Source organism: Macaca fascicularis, chromosome 11 (genome assembly GCF_037993035.2).
Source record: "Macaca fascicularis isolate 582-1 chromosome 11, T2T-MFA8v1.1".
In the NCBI taxonomy this organism is placed as follows: Eukaryota; Metazoa; Chordata; class Mammalia; order Primates; family Cercopithecidae; genus Macaca; species Macaca fascicularis.
Window position 1 is genome coordinate 36,097,389 of NC_088385.1, and position 27,307 is coordinate 36,124,695.

General features: G+C 37.8%; 1 protein-coding gene and 1 pseudogene across 1 annotated transcript in view; one reads left to right on the plus strand and one right to left on the minus strand.

The window, feature by feature from the left end:
* The window catches only part of SYT10 (synaptotagmin 10), a 65,177-nt gene extending 55,622 nt beyond the window's left edge, over positions 1-9,555 (minus strand). The window contains exon 1 of the mRNA XM_005570542.5: positions 9,103-9,555. Within this exon, the coding sequence (XP_005570599.1) occupies positions 9,103-9,253 (151 nt within the window). The 5' untranslated portion in view covers positions 9,254-9,555. The remainder of the gene's footprint in view (positions 1-9,102) is intronic.
* A 15,029-nt stretch (positions 9,556-24,584) lies between these two features.
* Positions 24,585-25,527, plus strand: LOC135966089 (putative protein FAM10A4; annotated as a pseudogene).
* The last annotated feature ends 1,780 nt before the right edge of the window (positions 25,528-27,307 follow it).

Genomic DNA, 27,307 nt, shown 5'->3' on the forward strand with positions numbered 1-27,307 from the left:
CCAAAATCAAGTGACACAGTCAGGAAAAACTGAGAAAAAGATCACTGTCATCAGAAAATACAGGGAACATCTTTTTTTTATTTTTATTTTTATTTATTTATTTATTTATTTTTAAAATTTATTTATTATTATTATACTTTAAGTTGTAGGGTACATGTGCATAACGTGCAGGTTTGTTACATATGTATACTTGTGCCATGTTGGTGTGCTGCACCCATCAACTCGTCATTTACATCAGGTATAACTCCCAATGCAATCCCTCCCCCCTCCCCCCTCCCCCCCCCTCCCCCCAATACAGGGAACTTCTAAAATGCGACTTCCTCAGAAACTTTTAGTATGGCACAACTTTGCTAAAGTCTGTAAAACCAGGCCATAACATTTGCATGATCTTGTCCACTGAGACTTAAAAATACTGCTGGGTCCAATTACCTACTACCCATACAGCTAACTATGATCATGCAGAAAAGCACAGGCCAAGTGTCCCGTTCTCAAATCCAATTACCACTGCTTGAATTGATACTCTTCTCTGTGTCTCTCTGTATCTTTTTAAAAAGTTTGAAATTCTAGTTCATTTTTAACTTTTCAAAATGTACAAAAATGTGATTTCCAATCATTAATCAGAAATTAATATAATTTAGTTCACCGATATTCCAAGCCTTTTGTTTCTTTCCTGCTCCCGGTTGTTGCCTGACCACACTACATGTTTGCTTATGGCACCATTTCACAGAGAAAGAGGGGCAATAAAACTCAAATCAGCAACTCTTAGTCAAAGATGAAATTTTGGGATTATCTCTGAAGTTAATTTATTTATACTATACATCTGATATTACCATTATAATAATTAGGGCATGCTTCTGATTTCTATAACGTGGGACCAAATTAATAGTGACTGAAACAAGATGGTTTATTTCTCTTTCATGTGAAACGAGACTGTCCCAGCATAAACAGGCCACAGCAGATTTATCACCTCCAAGGTGCCTGGAATTCTGGTTTGTTTTACATTTTTGCTCTGCTATTAAAAGGTCTTTGCTTCTCTTTAACGTCCAAAATGGCAAGGTACTATGTCCATATTTCAGGCAGCTGGATGGAAGAAGAAGATAGAAAAAGGGAAGGCTATGACAATATTTCAGGCAGCTAAATGGAAGAAGAAGATGGAAAAAGGGAAGGTGAAGGTATGTCATTTCATTTTAAAAGTACAAATTTGAAGTTGTGCACATCACTGCTAACTTCCCAAGGGTCAGGACTTAGTCATGAAGCTATACCAAACTGGAAGGAGACGGAAAAATGTTCTTTTAAAATGTTTTATGCTGCCATATTCTTAAAAAAAATAAGAGATCCTATTGTTGTGAAGTAGAAGCAGGAGATGAATATTGGGAAGCAACTAGTAGTCGCTTTCTCATCGATAAATCTAATACATAATATAATCAATCACCAACAATCCTTGCATGTTGCCTCTTATAATGCCCATTTTAAATGTATTGATCTTTGCTTTTCTCTTGGATTTCAATAAATGATAAAAATTATATTAATACTATATTTAATCCATTATCAAATAAATACTTTAATACATTTTGCATTTTTGAAATCAGGATGTTATCTTAGTATTGATGGCTTGTCACAATAGCTAATAGCCAGGCAATAATTGTGTCATAATTTTCGTTATTTGTGTATGTGCTAAAGCAAAAACATCAGCATCAAAATTTATAGAAGTCCAAGTGGCTCGTAAGAGAATATTGGAGAAAATCCTGAAGCATATCCTTTAACCTTACAAGTCAATTTTTTGGAAATGTGTGGTGAAGGTGGTGAGTCAGATGTATTTAGAAATACTGATAACATCCCACATATTTGCACAGTTAGCTTTAGAGCACAGTACCATTGGCCTGTGTATCTTTTATGAATTCTTTTAAGAAAAAAATGTATCATTAACACTTTTTATGGCATAGAATATGAAATGTATGGAAAAGCAAGGGCATCATTAATTCTGAATCAAAAAGCCGTTCAGAAGAATCAGACTCAGAATTTTAGTTTTAAAATCACTTTTAACGTATGTATTTATTTTATGTTTTCCTTCTATATTTGTGCCAGAGTGATATAAGACTTCTTTAAAAGTCTAATTAAGTTTTAAAAGAGGTTATTTCTATACATATAAAATAAAATCCCATGTGATTAAAAAGCATTGTGCCATAGTTTATTTGGCAACATTCTCTTTCCTTTCTTGGTGCCACATAAAATAATGGTGCATCTTATAATAAAGGCATCTCCGATTTGATAAAACATGGTACCAAATATGGTATTCAAATATCTAAATTTATTAAAAAGCTTTACATATGCTCATAATTGAGTAAATTATAATTTGTGACTGTATATTACTCATATATTTACATTAACTTGAACATCACACATAGCATCACATACATTTAATTGATGGCACTAGTACATTTAATGCTTGGCACAGTGGCTTTCACATCGTAAGTGCTCAATAAACATTGCTTGAATAAAGGCATAATGCTAACCCCACTTCTCAGGTACATTAACAGCTCATATTGTAGCAGATTAGAAATGATAGGCTTGTGAATATTGTTTTGTCCATTAGTCCTATAAATTCATGACTACTAAAACATCACTAAGGGAATAAAATTAATAAATACTGAAGAGAAAACAATAGTCCTTTTTAATTAAGACAATTTTGTGGTATGGACAAATTGACATTTACAAGGTTTTAAAAATTGACTGTTTTCTAATCGACAATGGAATAATAAATTAGATACTAGATCATAACATACATCAAGGTCCATCTAAGTAAAAAAAGGTCATTAATATCAGTTCCTTTCTATTCTCCTTAAGATGATTCCCCCCTTCTGGCTCCAAGGCCATTACAGCAGAATTCCATAAAGAAACAAAGGTGTTAAAGACTCTTATTAATTTCCGGTAATAAACCCATAAGAGCTTCCACTTTTTTCCCTTGATAGTCTACGTGAGGCATGTTGATGTCAGCTCTTATAGCTTCAGTGACTACTTAGGATGTATTTAACATTATGAAGAAAAAGAAAATTACCCTATAAAATAATAAAAGAAGTCATCTGTTTAGTCAGCAACTCTGTTTGTAAAGCTTGGTCAGTGTTAGGTGTTCCCCCAACAGAGGAAACTGGCATTGTGCAAGTTAGACGAAAGACCTACAATCGTAACACTCCTTATCTGAAGGTTCAGTTTCTTTGATACATTCATACTAATGATGCTCTGAGATCTTTTAGTGGGTGACTCTCAGCTCTTTTTCCTTGTCATATTTTGTCTCCAATGCCTCATAGTACTGACTTTTTAACAGTATACACTGTTAAGTACTTAACTTGACCAAAATATGGTAGGAAAATACAGTACACAAGATTTTAATGAGTTATTTTTTCTAATTACAAATTAACAAAAACAATGTAACTGGTAATTTAATATCTGTTTTCACTACAGACTTATTTATAAACATATGAAAGGAACCATATTTGGGGTTATGAGTTCAAAGTTGTGCATTTCAAACACACTAAAAACCTTTTATGTGATTTTACAGTTGACACAAATCAATTGTATTTGGCCAAGAATATGTAAACACCTACTCATAGACTGAAGTACACATGTGAGCATATAGTCAAGTTAAGAAAAATGAAAAACTCTGCTTGTTATATTTGGATGACAGAAAATCTAATAAAAATGTTTCGGATTTGGGTCATAATTGCACACTAAGAAATTTTATTAGCCAGTAATTATAGCCAATAATATAATAATAATAAGAGCTTATCTTCACAGACATTTTTTCCAATGCCCTTTGGCGCCAAGGATGCCCCCAGAATCTCCTCTTCCTGTTCCTACTCTTCGTTAAACCTAGGTTAAAATCTAAGAAGCCCTGGTTTCTTAGCCTATCTCCAACACTAACTAGTTGTGATTTGAAGGGAAGTTAAATTTCTTTGCCTTGGTTTTCACATCTGCAAAATGATGATTCCCACTTTCAACTGGAATGATTAACAGCAATCCGAATAATGAGATGGTTACTTTTCCCCTGTCACTTTCTACTTAGCACACTAACAATGCTGTCCTTTTACTGCCATACATGAATATATTGAACAGAGATTCTAGAACTTGTAGACCCAGCGCTTTATGCAACACTTACAAATTTGCCATGGAATTATAGCTCCACCTGAACACACTCTGAAGAAAGTCAATGGATACCTATATCAAGTTCAGTTGCTTTTTCATGAGTATATTGCTCACTGAATTGTAGCTTTTAAATGTTTCAAATGCTCTAATTTCTGCTGTTATCATAAACTAAATATTCTGTATGTCTATATAGCATATTAGACACTGGTGACACAAAAATACAGATGTATACAATTTAGTTGCAGAAGGGATTTGGAGGTTATTAAGACAGACTCATTATTTTACAAATAATAAATTTGAAGCTTCTTGATAATAAATCCCAAGATGCATTCATTCATTTAAAAAATATTAATTGGGCTGGGTGCGGTGGCTCATGCCTGTAATCTCAGCACTTTGGGACGCCAAGACGGGTGGATCACCTGAGGTTGGGAGTTTGAGACCAGCCTGGCCAGTATGGAGAAAACCCCCGTCTCTACACAAAATTAAACACAAAATTAGCTGGGTGTGGTGGCACATGCCTATAATCCCAGCTACTCGGGAGGCTGAGGCAGGAGAATCGCTTGAACCTGGGAGACAGAGGTTGTGATGAGCAGAGATCCCACCATTGCACTCCAGCCTGGGCAACAACAGTGAAACTCTGTCTTAAAAAAAATAAAATAAAAATAATAAGCAAATAAATAAATAAATAAAGTAGCTAGTATGAACCACAGATTTTTCTAGGCACTGAGGATAAAATAATTAACAAGTCCCTGCCCTCAAAGAGCTGACATGCTATTGACTTAATGTGTACATCGTTAGTGGAATAAAACGTAGATCGGGAAGAATATAATCATATGTTCAAAATAGAAATGATTTTAATTGACATTGGAAATTACATTAAACAGTTATGGTAATGATTGTTTTCTGCCGGAATTTTGTATTTAAAAAAGCTTGTAAATGAATGCAGGTGCATCTCAAACAATTACCAATTTTTTTCAGAAAACCAAAATTTAAAATTTTTTAAATGTGATTTGAACTTGGTATACAAAATCACTCATGAGAATTAGATGTCAGAGACTCATAGTTCATAGAAAAAGGAAATACAGCTTTTAATTTGTCACAAAGGAAAAAGAAAAGGTTAAAGCCAAAAGAAATTCCTGCCAATACTGCTAACATACTGGGAGTTAAGAAGAATAAATGTTTGCCGAGACCTCTTTGGTTTTGAAGATAGGTCTCCATTTCCGTTTGAAGTAAATCAGACCAAGCACAAGGTGTATTGATGATCATGTGACAATGAGGCTAGACATAGCAGAAGCTGGCCACTCTGCAGTGGAGTGACAATGTGGAGGAAGGAAAAATACCCTCTTATATATCCTTCTTCAAATGGGCCTATCATTTTGAATTCACTGTGGCTCTATTATTCTTTTACAGACCTACAAGTCTCAAGGAAAAAATTCTGCTGATAATATGTTTGTAAATTGGAATTCTTTATACAATCACTAGGATGTGTAAAACTCTGTTATGGTGATTAAAAAAATGATAACTCAATTAATTGGGTAGTCATTTGGTTTGTCCCTCTACTATGAAGTCCCTCTACTAATTTTAAACCTTTATCGTAGACCCACTATGCCTTGATCTTAGAGGGAAATTATGATGTAATTCTTAAAATTTTACTTAACTATCCCTTTTCTTATCAGGTAAGTACTTTAATAAAATTATTTGCCATATACCTACTTATTATCCCTACCTCTAAGAAACGGAAGAACACACGTATGAATTTAAAAGAATTTTGTATAAATTTTTATTTTAGAAATTTTAGTCCCAAATTAAAATTGTGTAAACATGCAAAATTAGAACATGAATGAATTAAATGCTTACGAAAATCTTTACATTAAGGTTAGATCTATACAATTGTGATGTGAGCTCAAGTGAATGAGCTTAAGTGGGCTTGATGAGCTGTGATTTATGAGGTGTGCCTTTTAAGCAACATAGGTTCCTTGAAATTGATAAGCATTCAAGCAGCAATTAAGGAGTAACCAGACATTAAGCTAAATCCAGTTTAAAAACGATTATATATATTCAGTCACAGTATGCCTGAAAAATAACTTTTGAGCCCAATATATTGCTTTGTATTTTCCCTAAGCATTCTAATATCAAATCATATTGTGCATTGAGATGAATTTAGTGGGTGATATATTTATTTGGGGAGAGGGAGAGAATCTGTGGTAAAAAGACTCAACATATCTGATATTCTAACAATTGCACATGGTGAACTTTCTAGAATATTAGTAATGCTGGCACATATAATGACTCTGATAAACTACGTCAAAAGAGTAAATGTACCTGTGTTGGCAACTTTAGTGTAAGTCTTCACCAATTTCATTAAAGTATGAGATTGGTCATATTGCGATCATAGTGTGATTGTGAAATCCTCAATGGCAACAATACTGCTGCTGCTTCTGCTACTGCTGATATGGTAAAAAGAATGGTGATGCTTGCACTTCACTGACATTTACAAAACCAGTAAGATAATATCTTACTTATATATGTGATTTGTAACTCCCTTCATGTAGAATGACTTTAACTGGAATTACCTGAATTTCTCTCCCTCTATCTCTATGTGAAGGAATTAAAAATATACACAATTTTGGAGCTTGTAATTATTACTGTAATGTTAGAACAACTAATACCATGTGGGCAGTGCTGATTAACTTTCAAAGTAAATAAGCACTGTGCCATTCAACATTGTTGATGTCTTCCTACCAAAAATGCCCTTCTCATTAAACAATGAGTAGAAGGATCACTGGAAGTGCTTTATTTAGGAACCTATAATAACAAGCATGAGGGCACAAAGTTATAAGAAAATCTACTTTGAAGAACAGTGTGACGCTGAGTGGCTAAGAAATATATATTATGTAGTCTATTTTTCCTCCTAAGGGGAGGAAAATATTCTCGCAATTGTTTTAGGCTAATTTTCTCACTTTTTATTCCCAAGGAGAAAAGTTCAAAAGGAATTCAGACTACAACTACTTCTTGTGGTGATTAGGAAAAACTGAGAACCATTTCTATAATTCATATACTGTATTTTATCTGAAACTGATATAGTTGTGCATATTGGACAGATTTAGAAGTTGGGATTTGGTTTCTAATTTTCACATATTTTCCTCATTACTAGCCAATCTGAGACCCGGGCAACCCCTATTTGGTGTGTGATCACAAAAGGGCAGGAAAGAGGAAAATCAGTAGTTTTATTCACAGCATCAACTATTCAATTACCAAAGCACAGTCTTCAAACTTAAATACTCTAATTTCGTCCAGCGTAGCCTCTTCTCTCAGTGTTACCTTTAGCACGTGTGTCACTAAAGACGTTTCAGAAAAGCTTACCTAATATCACCACAGAGGACTCTGAGGTCACACTATACTGGTCTTTACCTCATACTTAGCAACGATACACACGACACAGAATACAACATGCCCACCAGTGCCTTCCACTGAGTTTCATACATTCCTAGGAATTTAACACCTACTGAACGAATGGAAATGATTATCAGTTGTGTTTATACACTGACAAAATTTTAAAGTTTTCCGTTCCAGGGTCCAAACAGCGGCATCTCTTCAAGCTCTGCCAAGTGCAGACAGAGCCCCCTTGGCTCGCGTTGCCGTGGATCAGAGAATTCCAAATCCTGCAGCTACTCATGTGAACGACGGAACGTAAAAGCTAAACTAAACCCATTCCCGCTCCCCGCTTGGCTTTGACGCAGGGGTAGTGGTGGAGGAGATTCACTAAATGTGCCCAGCTTTGCTCCCTCCCAGCACGCAGGGCTCCATGTTATCCTGCTCTACCCCGAGCCTGGCTGTTCAGCTCTTGTTGCCCTGACTACCTTCAACGCTTCAAATTCCGCCAGGAGATCAAAATGACAGGAAAAGCAAAGGGAAAGAACCTAGAGAAGGAATGGCAACCTTCCAGCCGAAAATCCCGAAAGCAGTGTTTTTTGACTCCTAGTGCAACAAGTGACCCTCCCAAGCGGCTCTGATCCACCTCGCGTGCGCCCGAGCAGCACAGCAGGCTGGACACACCAACCTTTTCCCCAATGGTGACCCAGTGACTCGAATTCGATTCTTTCCACCCCCAAGCCTTGAGGAAAATCCACTTGAGACTTTTTTCCATCTCCAGATTTCCGACGGTCGATATCCTCCTCCATCCAGCCCACTTCCTAGTTTCCTGAAGGGTAGGGAGGACGTCTGTGAGTTGGATGTATGAGAGCGTGCGTGTGCTAGGGATTTTAAACGTTTCCCCTCTCTTCCACTTCTTCGATATGTGTTCTGAGCTTTAGGTGTCGCCTCACAAATGGGATCAATAATCCCTGCTGTTTTACCAACTTTGTCATGAAACCCTAGAAAATCACTTATATTAAAAGGGCTTTAGAAATTGTCAAGTACCCGAAAGGTTGCAGCCGCGAGGTACCTCGGAGGCCAAGACAGCCACCTCTGCGAGGGAGTTCTGCGTCCAAGCATAGATTGTCCGTCCCGCCTGGCCCCCATCAAAAAGGCCGGGACCAGAGGCTGGTTAACGAGCGAGAGCAGCCCCAGTCCCACAGGTGAGCCGCCCCCACAAGCAGCCGAGCCGCGAGCCTTCCCGGCGCAGTCACCGCCCGCACTCACCTCTCCACTCCGGGAGCGAGATGGGAGGCGTGGGAGAGCGCCGAGAGGCGCGGCGAGCCTGGGAGCGGGAGACGGCGCCGGGAGGCGGGAAGCGGACCAGAGAATGGGAGAAGCCCTGCAGGTGGACAGGAGGAAACAAAACCCAAACGCCCCACCCTCGAAGTCGCCAGGAGCTGAGCGAAGGAGGGAGCGAGGTAGGAAAGCGCGGCGCCCCAAATATGCCCCGGGAGCGGCGCGGGAGGCGCAGAACCCCGGAGCTTGCAGCCGAGCGCTCGGGGTCCCAGCGGAGCGCGAGGAGGCGAGCGGAGCCCTCCCGGTTACCTGTGCTGCCTCCGCCCTGGCTGCCCCTGTCCCGAGGGAAGATGCCCAAGCACTTCTCCCATTCCACCTGGCCCGCGAAGCACAGCTCGGTGACGATGTGCAGCGCCTTCTGGCACAGACCGTTCACTCCGTCCTCCTTGTGGAAACTCATCGTTTGGCTTTTCTTTCGTTTTCTCTTTTTTTCCCCAGTTAGCCGTGTTTTCTTCTTCCCGACCTCTAGACTAACCCCTCGGGCGTCCTAAGCCATAGTCCGCCTGCCGTGACTTTAGCTGGAGAGCGCGCAGCTGAGAGCCGGCAACTCTTAGGAGCCCCACGTTAGTCCCATAGCGGGAGCGGAGGGCGCAGGGGAAGAAGAGGCGCGCGAGGAGGCTGCGGCTGCGGCGAGGTTTGCGCCAACTCTCCCGCCGCGCGAGCGAGCCGAGGCGAGCTGGAACTAGAGACCCGGCATGGAGTGCCGAGGGGAGGGGGGAGCCGTAAAAAAGCCAAAGCCCTCGACTCGCAAGCACGCCCCCCTCCTCCCCCCAGCACACTGGTGTTTCTGGCGGGTGCCTGGCGGCGACGCGTCCAATAGCAGCCCGGCGCGGGCGCGGGGTGACTGGCGGCAGAGCGCGCAGACCCAGCTCCCCGCGTCCTCTGGAGAACGGACTCGCGAGGGAGGGCTGGCGGCCCGGCGCCCCTGCCGAGGCTGGAGTTGCTCATCGTTGCCCAGAGCTGGCCCGAGGAGCCCTCTCCGTTTTCCCAGTACTTTTCCCTGCATCAGTGCAGCCATCCCCGCCGCCTTTGTCTCTCCAACTTTTCCACGCATGTATTCTACTTTTTGTGCTATCTGCTTCTGCCCTTCTGGAAAAGTCATCCCAATCGAAGAAAAACTGAAAAAGTTAATTTAAAAAAATGAATGCATGAATAAGCAAACCCTCTTAGGTAGGTCACAAAATAAAATGTTATTTGTACTAATAATCAGATAAGATTCTGTTGATTAATCCGTAATTGGAGATTGAGAATGCACAACTTGACTCTCTCCATCTACCTTCTTAGCGACTTAAAACAAGACATGGGTGTTAAAGGGAACAGGATTAAGTTCAAATCTGTCACACATCTCAACCTAACCTTGAAGCTGCTTTCAGGTCTTGGTGTTCCTCCCACTTCAGCCTCCCTAGTAGCTAGGACTCCAGGGACTCCAGGCGCCATTTTTTTTTTAACTTATTGTAAAGACAGGGATCTCACTATGGTGCCCTGGCTGGTCTCGAACTCCTTTGCTCAATCAATCCTACCGCCTTAGCTTCCCAAAATGCTGGTATTACTGGCACTAGCCACCGTGCCCGGCCTGCTTTCGGGTCTTTGCCTGAGTCTGTGAAATGGGAGATTTTGATTCGTATGTCTTAAGCTCACCTATTCTTACAATTCTTTAATGCAAATGCGTGCAAATCACTAGAACTAAAGCGACAAAATAAAATTAATAAACACGGGCTTCAGGATATAATAATGTGTTTACATGGTTTTTAAACTGTTTTCGGGCGGAGTTTCATCCCATATCATAACCTGAGGATTGATTTAACCCTCTTGTGATGAGGGATTCTTTATTTTTGAAGTGGGATGTATTGAACTTGTTGGCATGTCTATACTAGTAGAATAAGTAGTCTTTTTTAAAAACGGCTAAACAGTTCATGGTAAATTATTTCCTTTGCACGGGCACTACGGTAAACCTACTATAAATATTAGCCATAGCACTCCAGTAGGGAAGCATTCATTAGTTGAATAATTTTGACCTGATCCATAGGATAATTGGTTTAACTAGGACTATTTTTTACCATGAATTAAGACAAACTAAAATCTGCAGTCTCTATCTGAGTTTTGTTTTTATGCACACTGACTTGGGTGGTTTTTCAGTCAGTGTCTAAAGAAATAATTTCACTGTCAATCAAAAAAAATTAAACATCTACTGTATCTACAAAGTTAAGTAACACATTTTAATAAGGCCCTTTCCAATTGCCTTTTGCCCCCCATTCTGCTACAGTCTACACAGACAGACTGGTAGAAAACAACCTGCAATGCAATGCTGTACTTTCATATTTACCATATGAACTAATTGCTGTGTAGGAGGACCAAATGAGTAATTATCTTTATACTACTTACAGAATCTAATTGCTTAAGTGGAGTAATGCAGAAGATCTTCCTAATGACCCTCTTGTGTTTGATTTCAGCGTTAAATATTAAGTAAACAAATTCTGAAAATAACTTTCCTGGTATTTGTTTATGCTGTTCCTGGCCTTACTGTTGTGTTTTCACAACAAAAAGAGTTAATTTCACTTGGATATTCGATTTTCTGAATTCATTTCTCTGAAAAAAAATTTCTTTCATCTAAAATGAATATCACAGGTTTTGATTTTTTTCTTTGTTCTTTGGACTATCTCACAGCTCATTAGCAGGTGAATCAAAACAGTTTTTTTTTTTTTTTTGTCACTAACTAAAAGCTCAGGCAAGAATTTTGGGCAAAGTAAAAACTGCATTGAAGATCATCTTTTTCAATGCTGAAGGATAAGATGACAAGAATTTCAACTTTCAGTCTTTAAATTTTTTTTCCAACTATTTCAACTACCAAGAACCTAAAAAGTAAACCAAGAAATACAGATTTGTATTTACTTCCCCACTCACACTCTGAAGGAATTGGTGAAATAGTAAAAGGAGAGGAGTGCAGGTTAGACTGATATTTACCGAGCACTGTAGGCTGTGCTAAGTACTATAGTAGCCATTGTTAGTCAAAAAAATGCTGGCTGTAATGATCTCTGTCACAGCTTCCTTCTGGATGACCTCTAAGTTATGTAGAGGAGGGACTGGTTTGGAAATAAGGAGCCCAAGAAAAACCCACGTGAGCTAAGCATATCTGTTTAAGTGACAATTTTAAACATTCAAAACTCTGTGATTTCCCTGCTTGCTCAATCCTCTTCCAATTTCTTCTTCCTCTTTCTCATTCACATCGTGGAGGAGTGAGAGTTAGCTTGTTAGGCAGAGATCTCCCTAAGGTGAGGGGAACTTGGGAATCACTCTAAGACTCTAATTTTAAATATTATTTGACCTCCAAGACAGGAACTAAGAGAGTGGGTAAATGAAGAAATCTCAGAGCAGCTAAGCTTAGTCTGAATGAAGATCACAGAAAATTATTAAATTTTAACTTACTTAAAGTGTTACTGCTTTCCTTTTTTGTATTTTATTGGCAGCTCAGATTCATAACATCCCAGTTGTAACTTTCTGTATACACTTGGGGCCGCTCCTGTATTCCTCAATTCAGAAAATGGAATTGCCACTCACTCCCCGCTGGTGATGATGACAAAACTTCTGTCTTGCACAGAAGGGTGTCCGTACTAAGAAGTCCAGTTCTGACTCCAGATCCTTCCTTCCTTCCTTCCTTCCTTCCTTCCTTCCTTCCTTCCTTCCTTCCTTCCTTCCTTCCTTCCTTCCTTCCTTCCTTCCTTCTTTCCCTCCCTCCCTCCCTCCCTCCCTCCCTCCCTCCCTCCCTCCCTCCCTTCCTCCCTCCCTTCCTTCCTTCCTTCCTTTTGACAGAGTTTCGCTCTTATTGCCTAGGCTGGAGTACAATGGTTCGATCTCGGCTCATTGCACCCTCTGCCTCCCTGGTTCAAGCAATTCTCCGGCCTCAGCCTCCAGAGTAGCTGGGATTACAGGTGCCCACCACCACGCCCAGCTAATTTTTTGTATTTTTAGTAGAGGCAGGGTTTCACCATGTTGGCCAGGCTGATCCTAAACTCCTGACCTCAGGCGATCAGGCCACCTTGGCCTCCCAAAGTGCTAGGATTACAGGCAGTAGCCACTGTCCCCAGGCCTCCAGATCCTTTTAATACAACCCAATTCATCACTCTGGAAGATTTGGTGTCTTCTCTTTTTCCATTATGTTCAATTTGTTCATTTTTCCTGATGGATACCCAGTGAGCATTTCAATCTGAGACTCAGTTTTGAGTTCTTCAATTCTGAGAAATTCTATTGATTTATTCCTTCAGTAATGTTCTAACTTCCATTTTTTCTGTGCAGTCCCTTACTAGAACTCCTTTTTTGTTGGATTTTTGACTATCAGGACTAAATTTCCAATTTTCACTTCTCTTCTATTTTCCATTTTTGTCACCCTACTCCTTATGCTCTAATTTTGGGGAGATTTCCTTGACGTTGTCCTCTGAGCCTTCTATTAAACTACTACAATTTCATGTCTTATAGTTCTAAGATCTGCACACTTTTTGGGTTAGTGATTATTTTTTCTTATTTCATGAATGCAAAATCTTTTCTTCTTTCTCTGACCATATTCATTATGTATATTTAACACCCTTTCACCCTCGTTTCAGTCTTGTCATCTTTTTCTCTGAATAATTCTTCTTGTTGTTGTTGTTCTGTTCTTTATGTTGGAGGATTTTTTCTCAGGTGTCTGCTGATCCCTGGGCTTCCATTTAAAAACACTGTAATATGGATTTGCAGGACCAAGTGCATCAGTAAGACATAGAACCAGTGAGCATCACTGAAGGACAATTCATAACTGAGCTGTATTTTTAATTGGAACACCCCAAATATCAGTATCAACAGCTTTATTCTCTGGAGTGATTAAATTCTTTTCAGAGAGGGACTATCTAGTCTCTCACCAGGGATGTAAAGGTAATAATTAAAATCTGCGTGCTTTTACTTAATCCTCCTTCTTCAGTATGTCCCCTGACTCTGTCCTTTTTTGGGTCTGATATCTGAGATCTAGAGCCTTTCAAGGTGAATATTTCTGGGCAAAATAAAACACAAAAAACAAACCTATTTTATTTACAATTTGGGGAAGGGTAATAATTAAGGATGTGTGGGTGGAGACTTAAGCTTCAAGACATCTTAAGAATTACATTGACCCCCAACCCCTGCCTTTTTAGCCTCTTGTCTTACCTCCACCTTCTTCAGAATGAATATGAGGTGTCTCCATCTCTATTTTTTTCTGGGTCTCTCTGGGGTGAATCACTAGCTTCTCATTGCTGTCTGCCTCTAGAGGTTTAAGCTCCCTCTGCTTAGCAAGTTAGTGACTGCTTCTTCACCGACTTCCATCTTCTAAATCTATTAACATCTTTTGTCTTTTTAGTCTTTTTGTTCTTTGGCGTTTATAGCCTTTTATTGCTTTACTGTCATTGCAGTGTCATTTCAGGAGCAGGAACACAAGCACGCAAATTCTTAATTTATCATGTTTAGCTATTTAAAAAGGCAATTCTCATTGTGCCACTATTTAAAACTTTCCTGTGGCTTCCAATTGTGCTTTGGATTTATTGAATACCTTCAGCGTGGTCTGTAAAGCCTTACTGACCTGACTTCTGTCTGTCTTCTTTATTGTTTTCTGAGTTGACCATGTACTTTCTTTTCATCTTCAATTTCTCCTTTGCAGCACAAATCATAAAGTCAAATAATTTCTTGTAAGCTCTGGAAGGAAGGGAATATATATTGCTTTATCACTGCTCTTTTTCTAGTGCTTCACACTGTGCCAGCAGTAATAGTTATTCAATAAGCATTTGTTAATGAGTAGATTAATATGTCACTTCTTAACCCTATCTCTTTCTCTGTAGTTATCATCAGTAATAAGAGCCATTAGTTACTTATTTCAGAAATATATAGTATATTAGTCTGTTCTCACACTGCTAATAAAGGCATACCTGAGACTGGGTAATTTATAAAGGAAAGAGGTTTAATTGACTTACAGTTCCACATGGTTGGGGAGGCCTCCCAGTCATGGCAGAAGGTGAATAAAGAGCAAAGTCATATCTTACGTGGTGGCAGGCAAGAGAGCTTGTGCAGGGGAACTCCTATTTATAAAACCATCAGATCTCATGAGGCTTGCTACCATCAGAACAGTATGGGGGGAACCACCCCCATGATTCAATTATCTTCACCTGGCCCAGCCCTTGACACATGGGGATTATTACAATTCAAGGTGAGATCTGGGTGAGGACAGAGCCAAACCATATCACCAGGGTATGTAATAGAAGCTAGTAAACTGTTCTATTCCCAGGGAGGAAGAAGACCCAGAAGGAAAAAGATGTCCATTTGTATCTCAGGAACAGTCACAAACTCTTGATACCTGTTTTGTGTCATGTCTGTGTTATATGTTTTATATCTATGCTTAATAATCATAATCATAATTATTATTAGATATATAAGCTATAAAAAAGTAAGTACTTTCAAGCTAATTGTTATAGTATTAATATCTTATATATTAGCTCATTTAGAATAGTGACAGACATAGTTCTAAGCTTTTTACATACATTTACTATTTAATTTTCACAATAAACTTGTGTAATAGATATTTTTATTTGTTTTGTACAGGTAAAAAAAAAAACACCTCAGAGAGTTTAAGTAGCCTTTCTTAGGGTATATAGCCATTGATAGTAGAGTCTGGATTCCAATTCAGACCTTAAGTTGCAGAATTAGGGTCTTAGCCATTGCTGTATGCTGCGGCTTCTCATCTATCCTCATAAGGTGTCTACAGAGTAGGCAGAAAGGTATTAAGGGATCAGTCAGCCAGGAAGGTGAATTGATAAAAGAGTGAAATGATAAAAGTATGGCCTTCATCTACTTCTTCATTCACATTAGCAACCAATCCATGACCCTACTAGTTATACCATCTAAGAACCTAGAATGAACCTTGTCATATTCTTTTCCTCTCCCATGTAAGTAAATAAGCATATGGATACACAGATGTATACGTGTTACTCTGTTGTCTATTTTCCAAAATGATGCAGTTTTTACCTAACTATAACTAATGAAAATCCCTTCAATTTAACTGTGGTACTTTAATGAATTATTTTTTCTTGCTTTTTTGAGGTATAATTGACAAATTAAAAAAGTACACATTCAGGGTGTATAATGTGATGATTTGCTATAGCTATACATTGTGAAATGATTACAATTAATTTAAATAATATATCCATCATTACTCATAGTTACCATTTTGTGTGTGTAGAGTAAGTTAGTGAAGACACTACAGATCTCCAGGAATACCTGGGAGATATTGTGGATTTGGTTCCAGATCACCTCAATAAAGTGAATATCATAATAAAGCCACAAAATATCATCAAAAAGTCACAGTACAGTTTTGGTTTCCCAGTGCTTATACAATTTATCTTGACACATACTGTAGTCTATTAAGTGTGCAATAGTACTATGTCTAAAAAGCAATATACATGCCTTAATTAAAAAATACTTTATTGCTAAAACATTCTAATGATCATCTGCGCCTTTAGCGAGTTGTAGTCTTTTTTTTGCTGGTGGAGGGTCTTGCGTTGGTGTTGATGGTTGCTGATTGATCAAGGGTGGTTGCTGAAGGTTGGGGTGGCTGTGGCAATTTCTTACAATAAGACAGCAATGAAGTTTGCTGCACCAGTCAACTCTTCCTTTCACAAAAGATTTTTTCTGTGCTTTGTGATATCATTTTACCCACAGAAGAATTTTGTCCAAAATTGGAACCAATCCTCTTAAATCCTGTTGCCGCTTTATCACCTAAATTTATGGAATATTCCAAATACTTTGTTGTCATTATAACAGTGTTTCCTGCATGTTCGTCAGGAATAGATTCCATCTCAAGAAACCACTTTCTTTGCTCATTTGTAAGAAGCAACTCTTCCTGTGCTCAGGTTTTATCATGAGAGTGCAGTAATTCACATCTTCAGGCTTCACCTCTAATTTTAGTTCTTTTGTTATTTGTACCACATCTGCAGTTACTTCTGCCACAGAAGTCTTGAACCCCTCAAAGTCATCCATGAGGGCTGGAATCAATTTCTTCCAAACTCCTGTTCATATTTATATTTTGGCTGCCTCCATGAATCATGAGTCTTCTTAATGGCATCTGGAAGGATGAATCTTTTCCAGAGGTCTTTATATTTACTTTGCCCAGATCCATCAGAGGTTCACCATCTATGGCAGCTGTGCCCTTATCGAGAGTATTTCTTAAATATTCATGTCCTTTGCAGCAACAAGTATGCAGCCGGAGGCCATTATCCTGAGTGAGTTCATGCGGGGACAGAAGACCAAATACTGCATGCTCTCACTTATAAGTGGGAGCTAAACATTGGGTACTCATGGACATAAAGATGACAACAATAGACACTGGAGACTACTGGGTGGAGGAAGGAGGACAGAAAGGATTGAAAAATGAACTATTGGGTACTATGCTGAGTACCTGAGTGATGGGATCATTTGGACCCCAAACCTTAGCATCATGCAATATACCCCGGTTACAAACCTGCATATGTACCCCCTGCATCTAAAATAAAGTTAAAAAAAAAAAAAAGAACCTCGAGAGCCATGTACAGGAAATGTATCAAAATGGAAGAAGAACAAAAGCTTAATAAATCATCATTTATAAAACCCCCAAACAACAACAACAACAACAAAAAGTATTTCTGAAATAAAAGATTTGAAAATCAAAATTACTCCTTGGTACATGGGCAGCAGTCGTGAAAACAACATTAATCTCTTTGTACATCTCCATCAGAGCCCTTGGATTTCTAGATGCATTGTCAATGAACAGTAATATTTTGAAAGGACTCTTTTTTCTGAGCATTAAGTCTCAACAGTGGGCTTAAAATATTCAAGAAACCATGCTATAAACAGATGTGCTGTCATCCAGGCTTTCTTGTTCCATTTAGGGAACACAGGCAGAGCAGACCTAGTATCATTCTTAAGGATCCTAAGAGTTTTGAAATGGTAAATGAGCCTTGATTATCACTTAAAGCCACCAGCTTCACTAGCCCTTAATAAGAGAGTCAGCTTGTCCTTTGAAGCCGGGCACTGACTTCTCCTGTCTCCTATGAAAGTCCTAGATGGCATCTTCTTCTAATAGAAGGTTGTTTCATCTACATTGAAAATCTGTTGTTTAGTGTAGCCACCTTCATCCGTGATTTTAGCTAGATCTTCTGGATAACTTGCTGCAGCTTCTACATCAGCACTTGTTGCTTCACCTTGCACTTTATATTGTGGAGATGGCTTCTTCCCTTAAACCTAATGAACCAGTCTCTGCTAGCTTACAAGGTTTCTTCTGCAGCTCCCTCACCTCTCTCAGCCTTCAAGGACCTAGAGCCCAAGTTAGGGCGTTGCTCTGGATTAGAGTTTTGATTGAGGAAATATTGCGGAGGTTTGATCTTCTATCCAGACCAGCAAAACTTTCTTCATATCAGCAATAGGCTGTTTTCTTTTTTCTTTTGAGAAGGAGTCTTACTCTGTTGCCCAGGCTGGAGTGCAGTGGCGGGATCTCCACTCACTGCAAGCTCCGCCTCCCGGGTTCAGGCCATTCTCCTGCCTCAGCCTCCTGAGTAGCTGGGACTACAGGCGTCCGCCACCACGCCCGACTAATTTTTTTGTATTTTTAGTACAGACAGGGTTTCACTGTATTCGCCAGGATGGTCTCGATCTCCTGACCTCGTGATCTACCCACCTCGGCCTCCCAAAGTGCTGGGATTACAGGCGTGAGCCACCGCACCCGGCCTGTTTTCACTTTCTTATCATTTATATGTTCACTAGAGTAGCGCTTGTAATTTCTTTTAATAACTTTTTCTTTGTATTCATAACTTGGCTAACTGATGCAGGAGGCCTAGCTTTCAGACTGTCTTGGCTTTAGACGTGCCTTCTTCACTAAGCATAATCATTTCTAGCATCTGATTTAAAGTGAGAGATGCGGCCTGGTGCGGTGGCTCACACCTGTAATCCCAGCACTTTGGGAGACCAAGGTGGGCGGATCCCTTGAGTTCAGGAATTCTGGACAACATGGTGAAACACCATCTCCATTAGCCGGACATGGTATTGCACTCCTGTAATCCCAGCTACTTGGGTGACTGAAGCAGGAGAATCTCTTGAGAAACTGCAATGAACTGAGATTGCACCACTGCACGCCAGCCTGGGTGATAGAGTGAGACCCTGTCTCAAGAAATAAATACATTAAAAATAATAATAATAATAAATAAAATAAAGTGAGAGATGTGTGACTCTTCCTTTCACTTAAACACTTGAAGGCCGTTTTTGAGTTAGTAGTTGGCCTAATTTTAGTATTGTATCTCAGGGAATAAAGAGACCCAATGAGAGGGAGAGAGAGAGGAGATCGCGGGTTGATGAAGCAGTCAGAACACAGAAAATATTTATTAATTATTTTGCTGTCTTTTATGGGTGTGGTTTATCGTACTTCGAAACAATATGGTAATATCAAAGATCACTGTGTTAGGCGATTGTTGCATAGCTATAAAGAAATACTTAAGACTAGATAATTTATAAGAATAGAGATTTAATTGGCTCACAGTTCTGCAGGTTGTAGAGGAAGCAAAATGCCAGCATCTGTTTCTGGGGATGGCTTAGAGAACTTTTACGGTGGAAGCTGAAGTGGGAACTTGCATGTCACATGGTGAAAACAGGAGCAAGAGAGAGGGAATTGGGGGTAGAGGTGCCACACACTTAAACAACCAGATCTTGTATGAACTTAGAGAGAGAGCTCACTTATCACTAAGAGAATGGCCCAAGCCATTTATGGGGGATCTATCCTCATGATCCAAGCCCCTTCCATCAGGCCCCAACTCCAACACCGGGGATTACATTTCAGCATGAGATTTGGTCAGGACAAATATCCACACTGTATCAATCACTGATCACATATTATCATAAAAAATATAATAATTAAAATGTTTGAATATTGCAAAAATTATGAAAATGTGACAGACATGAAGTAAGCACATGCTGTTGGCAAAATGGTGCCAATACACTTGCTCAAGGCAGGGTTGCCACAAACCTTCAACTTGTAAGCAGCACAATATCTGTGAAGTGCAATAAAATGAAGCACGATAAAACAAGGTATGCCCGTCTTCTCAGCATATTTGAAATAAATAATACGGTATTGTTACTGATAGTCACTATGCTGTATATTAAATCTCCAGCATGTACGGCATGATGAATAATTATTTTTAATGACTAGAAACATTTCAAGATGATGATATACCATAATTTATTCAATTATTTCCCTACTGATGCAGTTTTTTTTTTTTTTTTTTACTTTAGCTATTTATCACAATGGGCCATGTTGCAGTGAATTTACTTGTAATATTTACTTAAATACTGATAATTTTATTTACATTATCTATATTTCCAAGGAAGATAATTCTGCCATGTGAAATTACATTTAAATTCACATTTCTACCAGAAACATATAAGATTATCCTTTTTTGTGCATCCCCGTTTATAAAAATAGATGTTAGTACTTTTAAATTCCTGACATTGAGTGCATTATTTTCAAAGACTGCCCTGTGTTTTTTATATGTAAACACTTATGCAAATATATATAATGTATATGCCTATCAAAGAAATTAAAATTAAAATGCAAAATATTTTTATTTTTAATTAAAAAAATAAGGAATCTGAGACTAACCATTGTTTCTTTTCTAAACTTGTGATCTCAAACCTTAGCATGTGTAAGAATCATTTGCAATGGTTGTTAAAACATAAGTTGCTAGGCCCCACTCCTGGAGTTTCTAATTCATTTGATTTGAGGTGGGGACTGAGAATTTGCATTTCTAAAAATTTCCCATGTGATACAGATACTGCTGGTCCAGGGACCACACTTTGAGAACCACTCTTCTAGATGGGTTCTTTAGACCAAAAAGTATCCTTAAGAATTTACGTAGTATACTTACTTACTTTGGGTGTAATATCTGGTCAACTCAAAATAAGCAATCTAAAATAACAATAGATTGAGGGCATTAATTGAAATTAGGTAAAAAACAAACAAACAAACACACAGTTCTGTTTTAAGTTCCATAATTTGCCAGCTGTGTAATGGATAACTTACTCAAACTCTTTGAACTTAGCGTGTCTTTTTTTACTGATAGAATAATATCATGTTTTACTTCATCAAAGGATTGCCCTGATGCTCAAAAGAGGCAGTGAATGTGAAAGTACTCAAAAATGCTATGCAAATATAAATTATAATCGTCACTCTGTGGATTAGGATTATTTGATATATAAATCAGTTACAGCTCAGCCTTTTTACTCTGTGTCAAATATTTTTTCGAATTGGTGCCTCATTAATAAGTAAAATAATTGGGCCCCCTAGAAGTCTTAAGAAGTAGCAAAATACCTTTCTCAAGAGGCAACAAGTGATGAATTACCTCACATAGCACATCATTAACCTCCCTAAAATTCCCATTTACACCACGTTCTTCCTCAATTCTCACAGAGGAAGTTCTAATCATTCTAAATCATATTAGAATATTCTATTATCTCTGCAGCAGTGGCCTCTCTCTGAAATTATCTTGCTGGTTTATTTATGTGTTTACTATCTATCTTTCCCATACTAGATCACAAACTCCCTGACAGCCAGGTCTGACTTTTTCACCACTGCATCCCAGAACTGAGAATAATTATAGGCACAGAGCAGGAATAAAATGACAATTTAGCTTTTTAGTGACCATGTGAAGCGCTATAATAGTTTTTAAGTAGGATTTATCTGGTACTGACAAGTTTGAATTAAGTGCTTAGAATGTACTGTGTCAATTTCTAAACACCAAAATCACATAAACGTTACTGGTTATTTTGAGAAGTTCAATAAAGAGGATATATTGATTAAAATGATTTGTAAATCACTAGGATTACAATTCTTTCACTCAGCAAAGTTATATAATTAATACATGATGATATAAATAGTATGTAAGTTCTGAGGAAATTTTTATTCTCAGTTTCTCTCTTGGCAGAAAGCTGGCCTAGAAAATTTCAATTTAATTTTTTGAGTAAGTTTTCTGCAGAAGAATTTGTAATATTTTTTATTGTAAACATTAAAGAGTAAGTGCTAGAATATGGAATATGACTATAAAGTAAAATATATTGTTTGTCTGCATAGTTGCTTTTATGGACTCACCAACAATTTCAAAATGCTGCATTTACGCACATTTTTTTTGGAGTGCTTCTTTTGGGATTAACTTCAAAGCCAACTCACATGCTACAAAATACAAACAAAACAAAAAACAGAGAACTTAAAAATGATTCAAGCTTTTTAAAAGTTTTTTAAACCTAAATCATAATTGTGTATATTGATTAAATATTTTATTTACCAATCTTGAATTCTGGCTGTTAAATCTTTACTTTAAAAACAAAGGGATTCATGATAAAAAAAAAAAAAAAAAAAAAAAAAAAAAAAAAAAAAAAAAAACACTAAACAAACCAGGAATACAAAGGAACTTTCTCAACCTCATGAAGGGCATTTACACAAAACAAAAACCAAGTATTGCCCTCCTCACAGCTCTCCCACACAAACAAACAAAAATCCCAACTAACATCGTACTTAATGGTGAAAGACTGAAAGCTTTACCCAAAGATTAGGAAAAGACAACAATGTACACTCATGCCTCTTCTATTTAACATTTTACTGGAGGTTCTAGGCAGGACAATTAGGGAAAAATAATGAAACAAAAAGCAGCCAGATTGGAAAGGAAGAAGTAAAACTATCTCTGTTTGCAGAGCACATCATCTTATATACAGAAAATCCTAAGGAATCCATATTGAAACTACAACAGCTAATAAATGAATTTAACATAAAGTTTCAGGATTCAAGATCAATATAAAAATATTGTTGCTGTACAATAGTAATAAGCAATCCAAAATGAAATTAAGAAAGCAATTTCACTTAGAACATTAAAATAGTAAAATACTTATAAGACTTGAGCCTTGTAAAATACAAATATTGCTGAAAGAAATTTTAAAATATCTTAATAAATGAAAGATATGTTCATGAATCCAAGACTTACTATTGTTAAGAAGGCAAAGTCGCAAAGTTGGTATACAGATTTAATGTCATCTATATGAAAATCCCAGCTGCTGTTTTTGCAAAAATTAATCGAATGATCCTAAAATTTAGATGGAACTGCAAAGCACCCAGAATAACTCAAACAATCTATAAAAAAAGAAGAAATTTGAAGGTCTCATACTTCCAATCAAATTTACTATAAAGCCCTAAAGTAATGCAGACAGTGAGGTGCTAGGATAAGGACAGATATACAGATTGATGAAATGATAATCCAGAAAAAAACCCTTATATTTATGGGCAATTGACTTTTCAATAAGGTGACAAACACAATTCAGTAGGGGAAAAATCATTTTTTCCACAAATGGTGATGAGACAACTGGTATACACATGCAAAAGGATGAAAGTGTACTTCTTCCTCACACCATACATAAAAATTAATTCAAAAGAGATCATAGACCTAAATGTAAGAACTGAAATTATAAACCTTTTTGAGAAAAACAGGAATAAATTTTCATGACCTTCAGTTAGACAATAATTTCTTAAATTTGACACCAAAAACTCAATAGACAAAATTTTAAAAAATAGATAATTTGAACTTAATGAAAATTAAACCTTTTTTACTTCAAAAATGCATCAAGAATGCAAAAAGCTAACTGATAGGTCTGGAGATAATATTGTAAAACACTTATATAATGAGGGACTTTAATCTAGAAAATATAAAGAATGATTATAAGTCAACAACAAAAAGACAGATAACTCAATTTTAAAAAAATGAGTAAAGGATTTGAGTAGATATTTCCCCAAAGAAGATATACATATGGTCACTAAGCACATTAAGATATTCAACATCATTAGGCATTAGAGAAATGCAAATTAAAACCATAGTAACATATCACTTCATATCAACTAAGATAGCTATTATTAAAAGACAGATATAACACATGTCAGTAAGAGAATGTAGAACCCTTATGCACCTCTGGTAGAAATAAAAATGGTACAATGACATTGGAAAACCAAGTATAACTTCCTATGAGTTATCTACTGATTCACTTCTTAGTATTTAGCCAGGAGAACTGGAAACATATTTTCACACACAAAAATGTATACACTAATATTCATAGCAGTATTATTCCTAGTTTTCAAAAAGTGGTAATATCCATCAGCTGATTAATGGATAAACAAAATGTGATGTATTCCGTACCATAGAATATTGTTTTGCAATACAAAATAATAAATTACTGATACAAGCTACAACATAGATGAGCCCGGAAAATATTGTGTTAAGTGAAATAAGCCAGTCACAAAAGACCACATACTCTGAGGCACCATTTATACAAAGTCTCCAGGGTACCTAAATTCTTAGAGATGAAAAGTAGATTCGTGGCTTTCAGGATCTGGAGACGGGGGCAGGAAGAACTGGGGAATGGGCAGTGGCTACTAATGGAAAGGTTATTTTTTTTGGTGATAAAATGTTTCAAAGTTAGTAGTGATGTTTACACAACTCTGTGGATACTCTAAAAACCACTGAATTATACACTTTCAAAGATTGAATAATAAATGTGAATAATATCTCAATAAAGTTATCTTTAAAAAACAACAAATGCTTATTTATCACCACACAATTTAATTTTCAATGCCTTATATATTTAAAATTGTAAAAATTAATTCTAAAATAAAAAATGTTTAGATCATTTTTAATGTAAAAATTGAAACCATAACACAGGATAAAAATATACTGAAAAACATTATAAAAAATGAACTGAGGTCATGCTGAGCCAGGGTCTGGCCCGTGAACTCAGCAGCAGCCCTTCAGCTTCACCCACCACCTACCGACCACGGACGGACCCCTGCAAAGTGAAGGAGCTTCCGACCTTCGTGAAAATGTGGAAGCAGGATCCAAGTGTTCTGCACATGAAAAATGCGCTTCCTGAGGGAGTGGGTGAAGAGCATGCGGGGTAAGGTGCCATCTGCTACTCTGAAAGCTCAATCAGAAGAAAATATCAAGGAAGAAAAAGCAGATAATAAGAAGGCGGAGGAAGACTTAAAGACAGACAAACCATCAAATGAGGAAAGCGATCTAGGAACTGATAATGAAGGTGTGATGGAACTAGACACTGATGCCCCTCAAGAAATGAGAAATTCAGAGATAGCAGAGGAGATGATGGATCAGGTAAATGATAAGAAAGTGGCTGCCATTGAAGCCCTAACTGATGATGAACTGTAGAAAGCCATCAACTCATTCATAGATTCCATCAAGCTGAATCCTCCCTTGGCCATTCTGTATACCAAGAGGGCCAATGTCTTTGACAAATTACAGAAACCAAATGCTGCCATTCAAGACTGTGACAGAGCCATTGAAATAAATCCTGATTCAGGTCAGCCTTACAAGTCATGAGGGAAACCACACAGATTTCTTAGTCCGTTGGGACGAAGCAACCCATGATCCTGCTTGGCCTTGCCTTTAAAGTGGATGATGATGAAGATGCTAGAGCAGTGCTAAAAGAAGTTCAACCTAGGGCACAGAAAATTGCAGAACATCGGAAAAAGCGTGAGAGAAAACGTGAAGAGTGAGAGATCAAAGAAAGAATAGAAAGAGTTAAGAAGGCTCCAGAAGAGCATGAGAGAGCCCAAATAGAGGAAGAAGCCAGAGGACAGTCAGCAGTTCAGTATGACTCTTTTCTGGGTGGCTTTCTTGGGGGAATGCCTGATAATTTTCACAAAGGAATGCTGGGAATGGGAGGGGGAATGCCTTGAGTGGCAGGAATGCCTGGACTTAAAGAAATTCTTAGTGATCCCGAGGTTCTTGCAGCGAAGCAGGATCCAAAATTATGGTGGCCTTCCAGCATGTAGCCCAGAACCCAGCAAATATGTCAAAATACCAGAGCAACCAAAGGTTATGAATCTTATCAGTAAATTATCAGCCAAATTTGGAGGTCAAGTATAATGCCCTCCTGATAAATAAAGCCCTTGCTGAAGGAAAAGCAATCTAGATCACCTAGAATGCTTTAGATAGGTATCACAATAATATGAACCAGTGTACTTCTGACCTCCTCATCAAGAGAGCTGGGTCACCTTGAAGATAATCACTATCCCTCGACCCCAAATGCAGCTGAAGCATTTTACAGTGGTTTGCCATTAGGGTATTCATTTACATAATGTTTTCCTACTAGGAATTACAAACTTTAAACACTTTTTAAACTTTAAAACTATTTAAAACAAAAAAAATGAACTGAGAAAAATGTGTGTGGCATACATACCAAAAGATTAGTAACAATAATATCTCAATAATAAAATATTTCATAAATTAATTAAAACAAAAGTCAAATTTTAATAATGAAATAGGTAACATGAATTTTTAAAAAATGTAGCCATGACAAATTAACACATAAAATAACCTCATTAATAGTCAAGTAACTGCAGAATTTAACAATATAATCAGCTTTTAAAAAAATTGTAAGAGCCAGTGTAGGCAAGATAACTGGGTAGTTGTGTACACTGTTGGTAAGAAAATAAGTGGATGTTATATTTCTCTAAATTACTCATTTTTGCATGCTTTCCTTAGAAGTATACTTCTAACAGTTTATCCTAAAGAAAATATCATGAGTGAATTAACTGATTTAGTAAGAAAAATATTTATCAGAACATTGTTTGTAATACTAAAAATGTTAGAGCAATTTACATTTCCAAAATGGGGGATTTATTAGATCATGTGTGTCATATTGGCAAAATTGAACACCATTCACTTATTCAAAAAAGAGCTATTGGTGAGAGGAATCTGAGATGATGGAAACAGGAAACACCAGGAATCTGTTTTCCCACCTAGACAACAATTGCGTTAGCAGAATGGGTCTGATGTAAATATTTTGGAACGCTGGAGTCTGTTGAAGGCTTGTAACTTCCAAGGGTGGCTTGGATGGTAAATTGCAGTTAATTTAGGTCAGTTTTAACTCTTACCACCATAGAATCTGTCTCGCACCCCCAACCCCATGACAGGCAGCTTGCATGTGTTCATGGAACAACCTGCCCATAGTTTGCAGGAGCCGTGTTGGGCAAAACATATCCTGTCTTCCAAACATCAGGTTCTGTGTTCTCATTACCAATTGCTATTTCTGATCACAGAAGTGCAGATGGGGTGGGGGGATAGAGAGGCATTGTTGTTGCATCTCCCCCAGTTGTTGCAAGCCCTCCATCTGTGACTGAAAAGACTTCCAGGTGATTTAAAGGGCCAGTGATTCTTGCCACACCAATTTTTCTCCTTTTCCCCGCTTGGAAGCCAGACATTAAAGACTAGGACGTTAAGAAGCAATTGCATACATGGGGAAAATTAGAAAGTTACCATGCATGTGTAAGGAAAGGTGTGGGCTGAGAAAAGACTTGAGAAGACCTGAAGTTTACACCACAGGCTGATATTTGGCACAG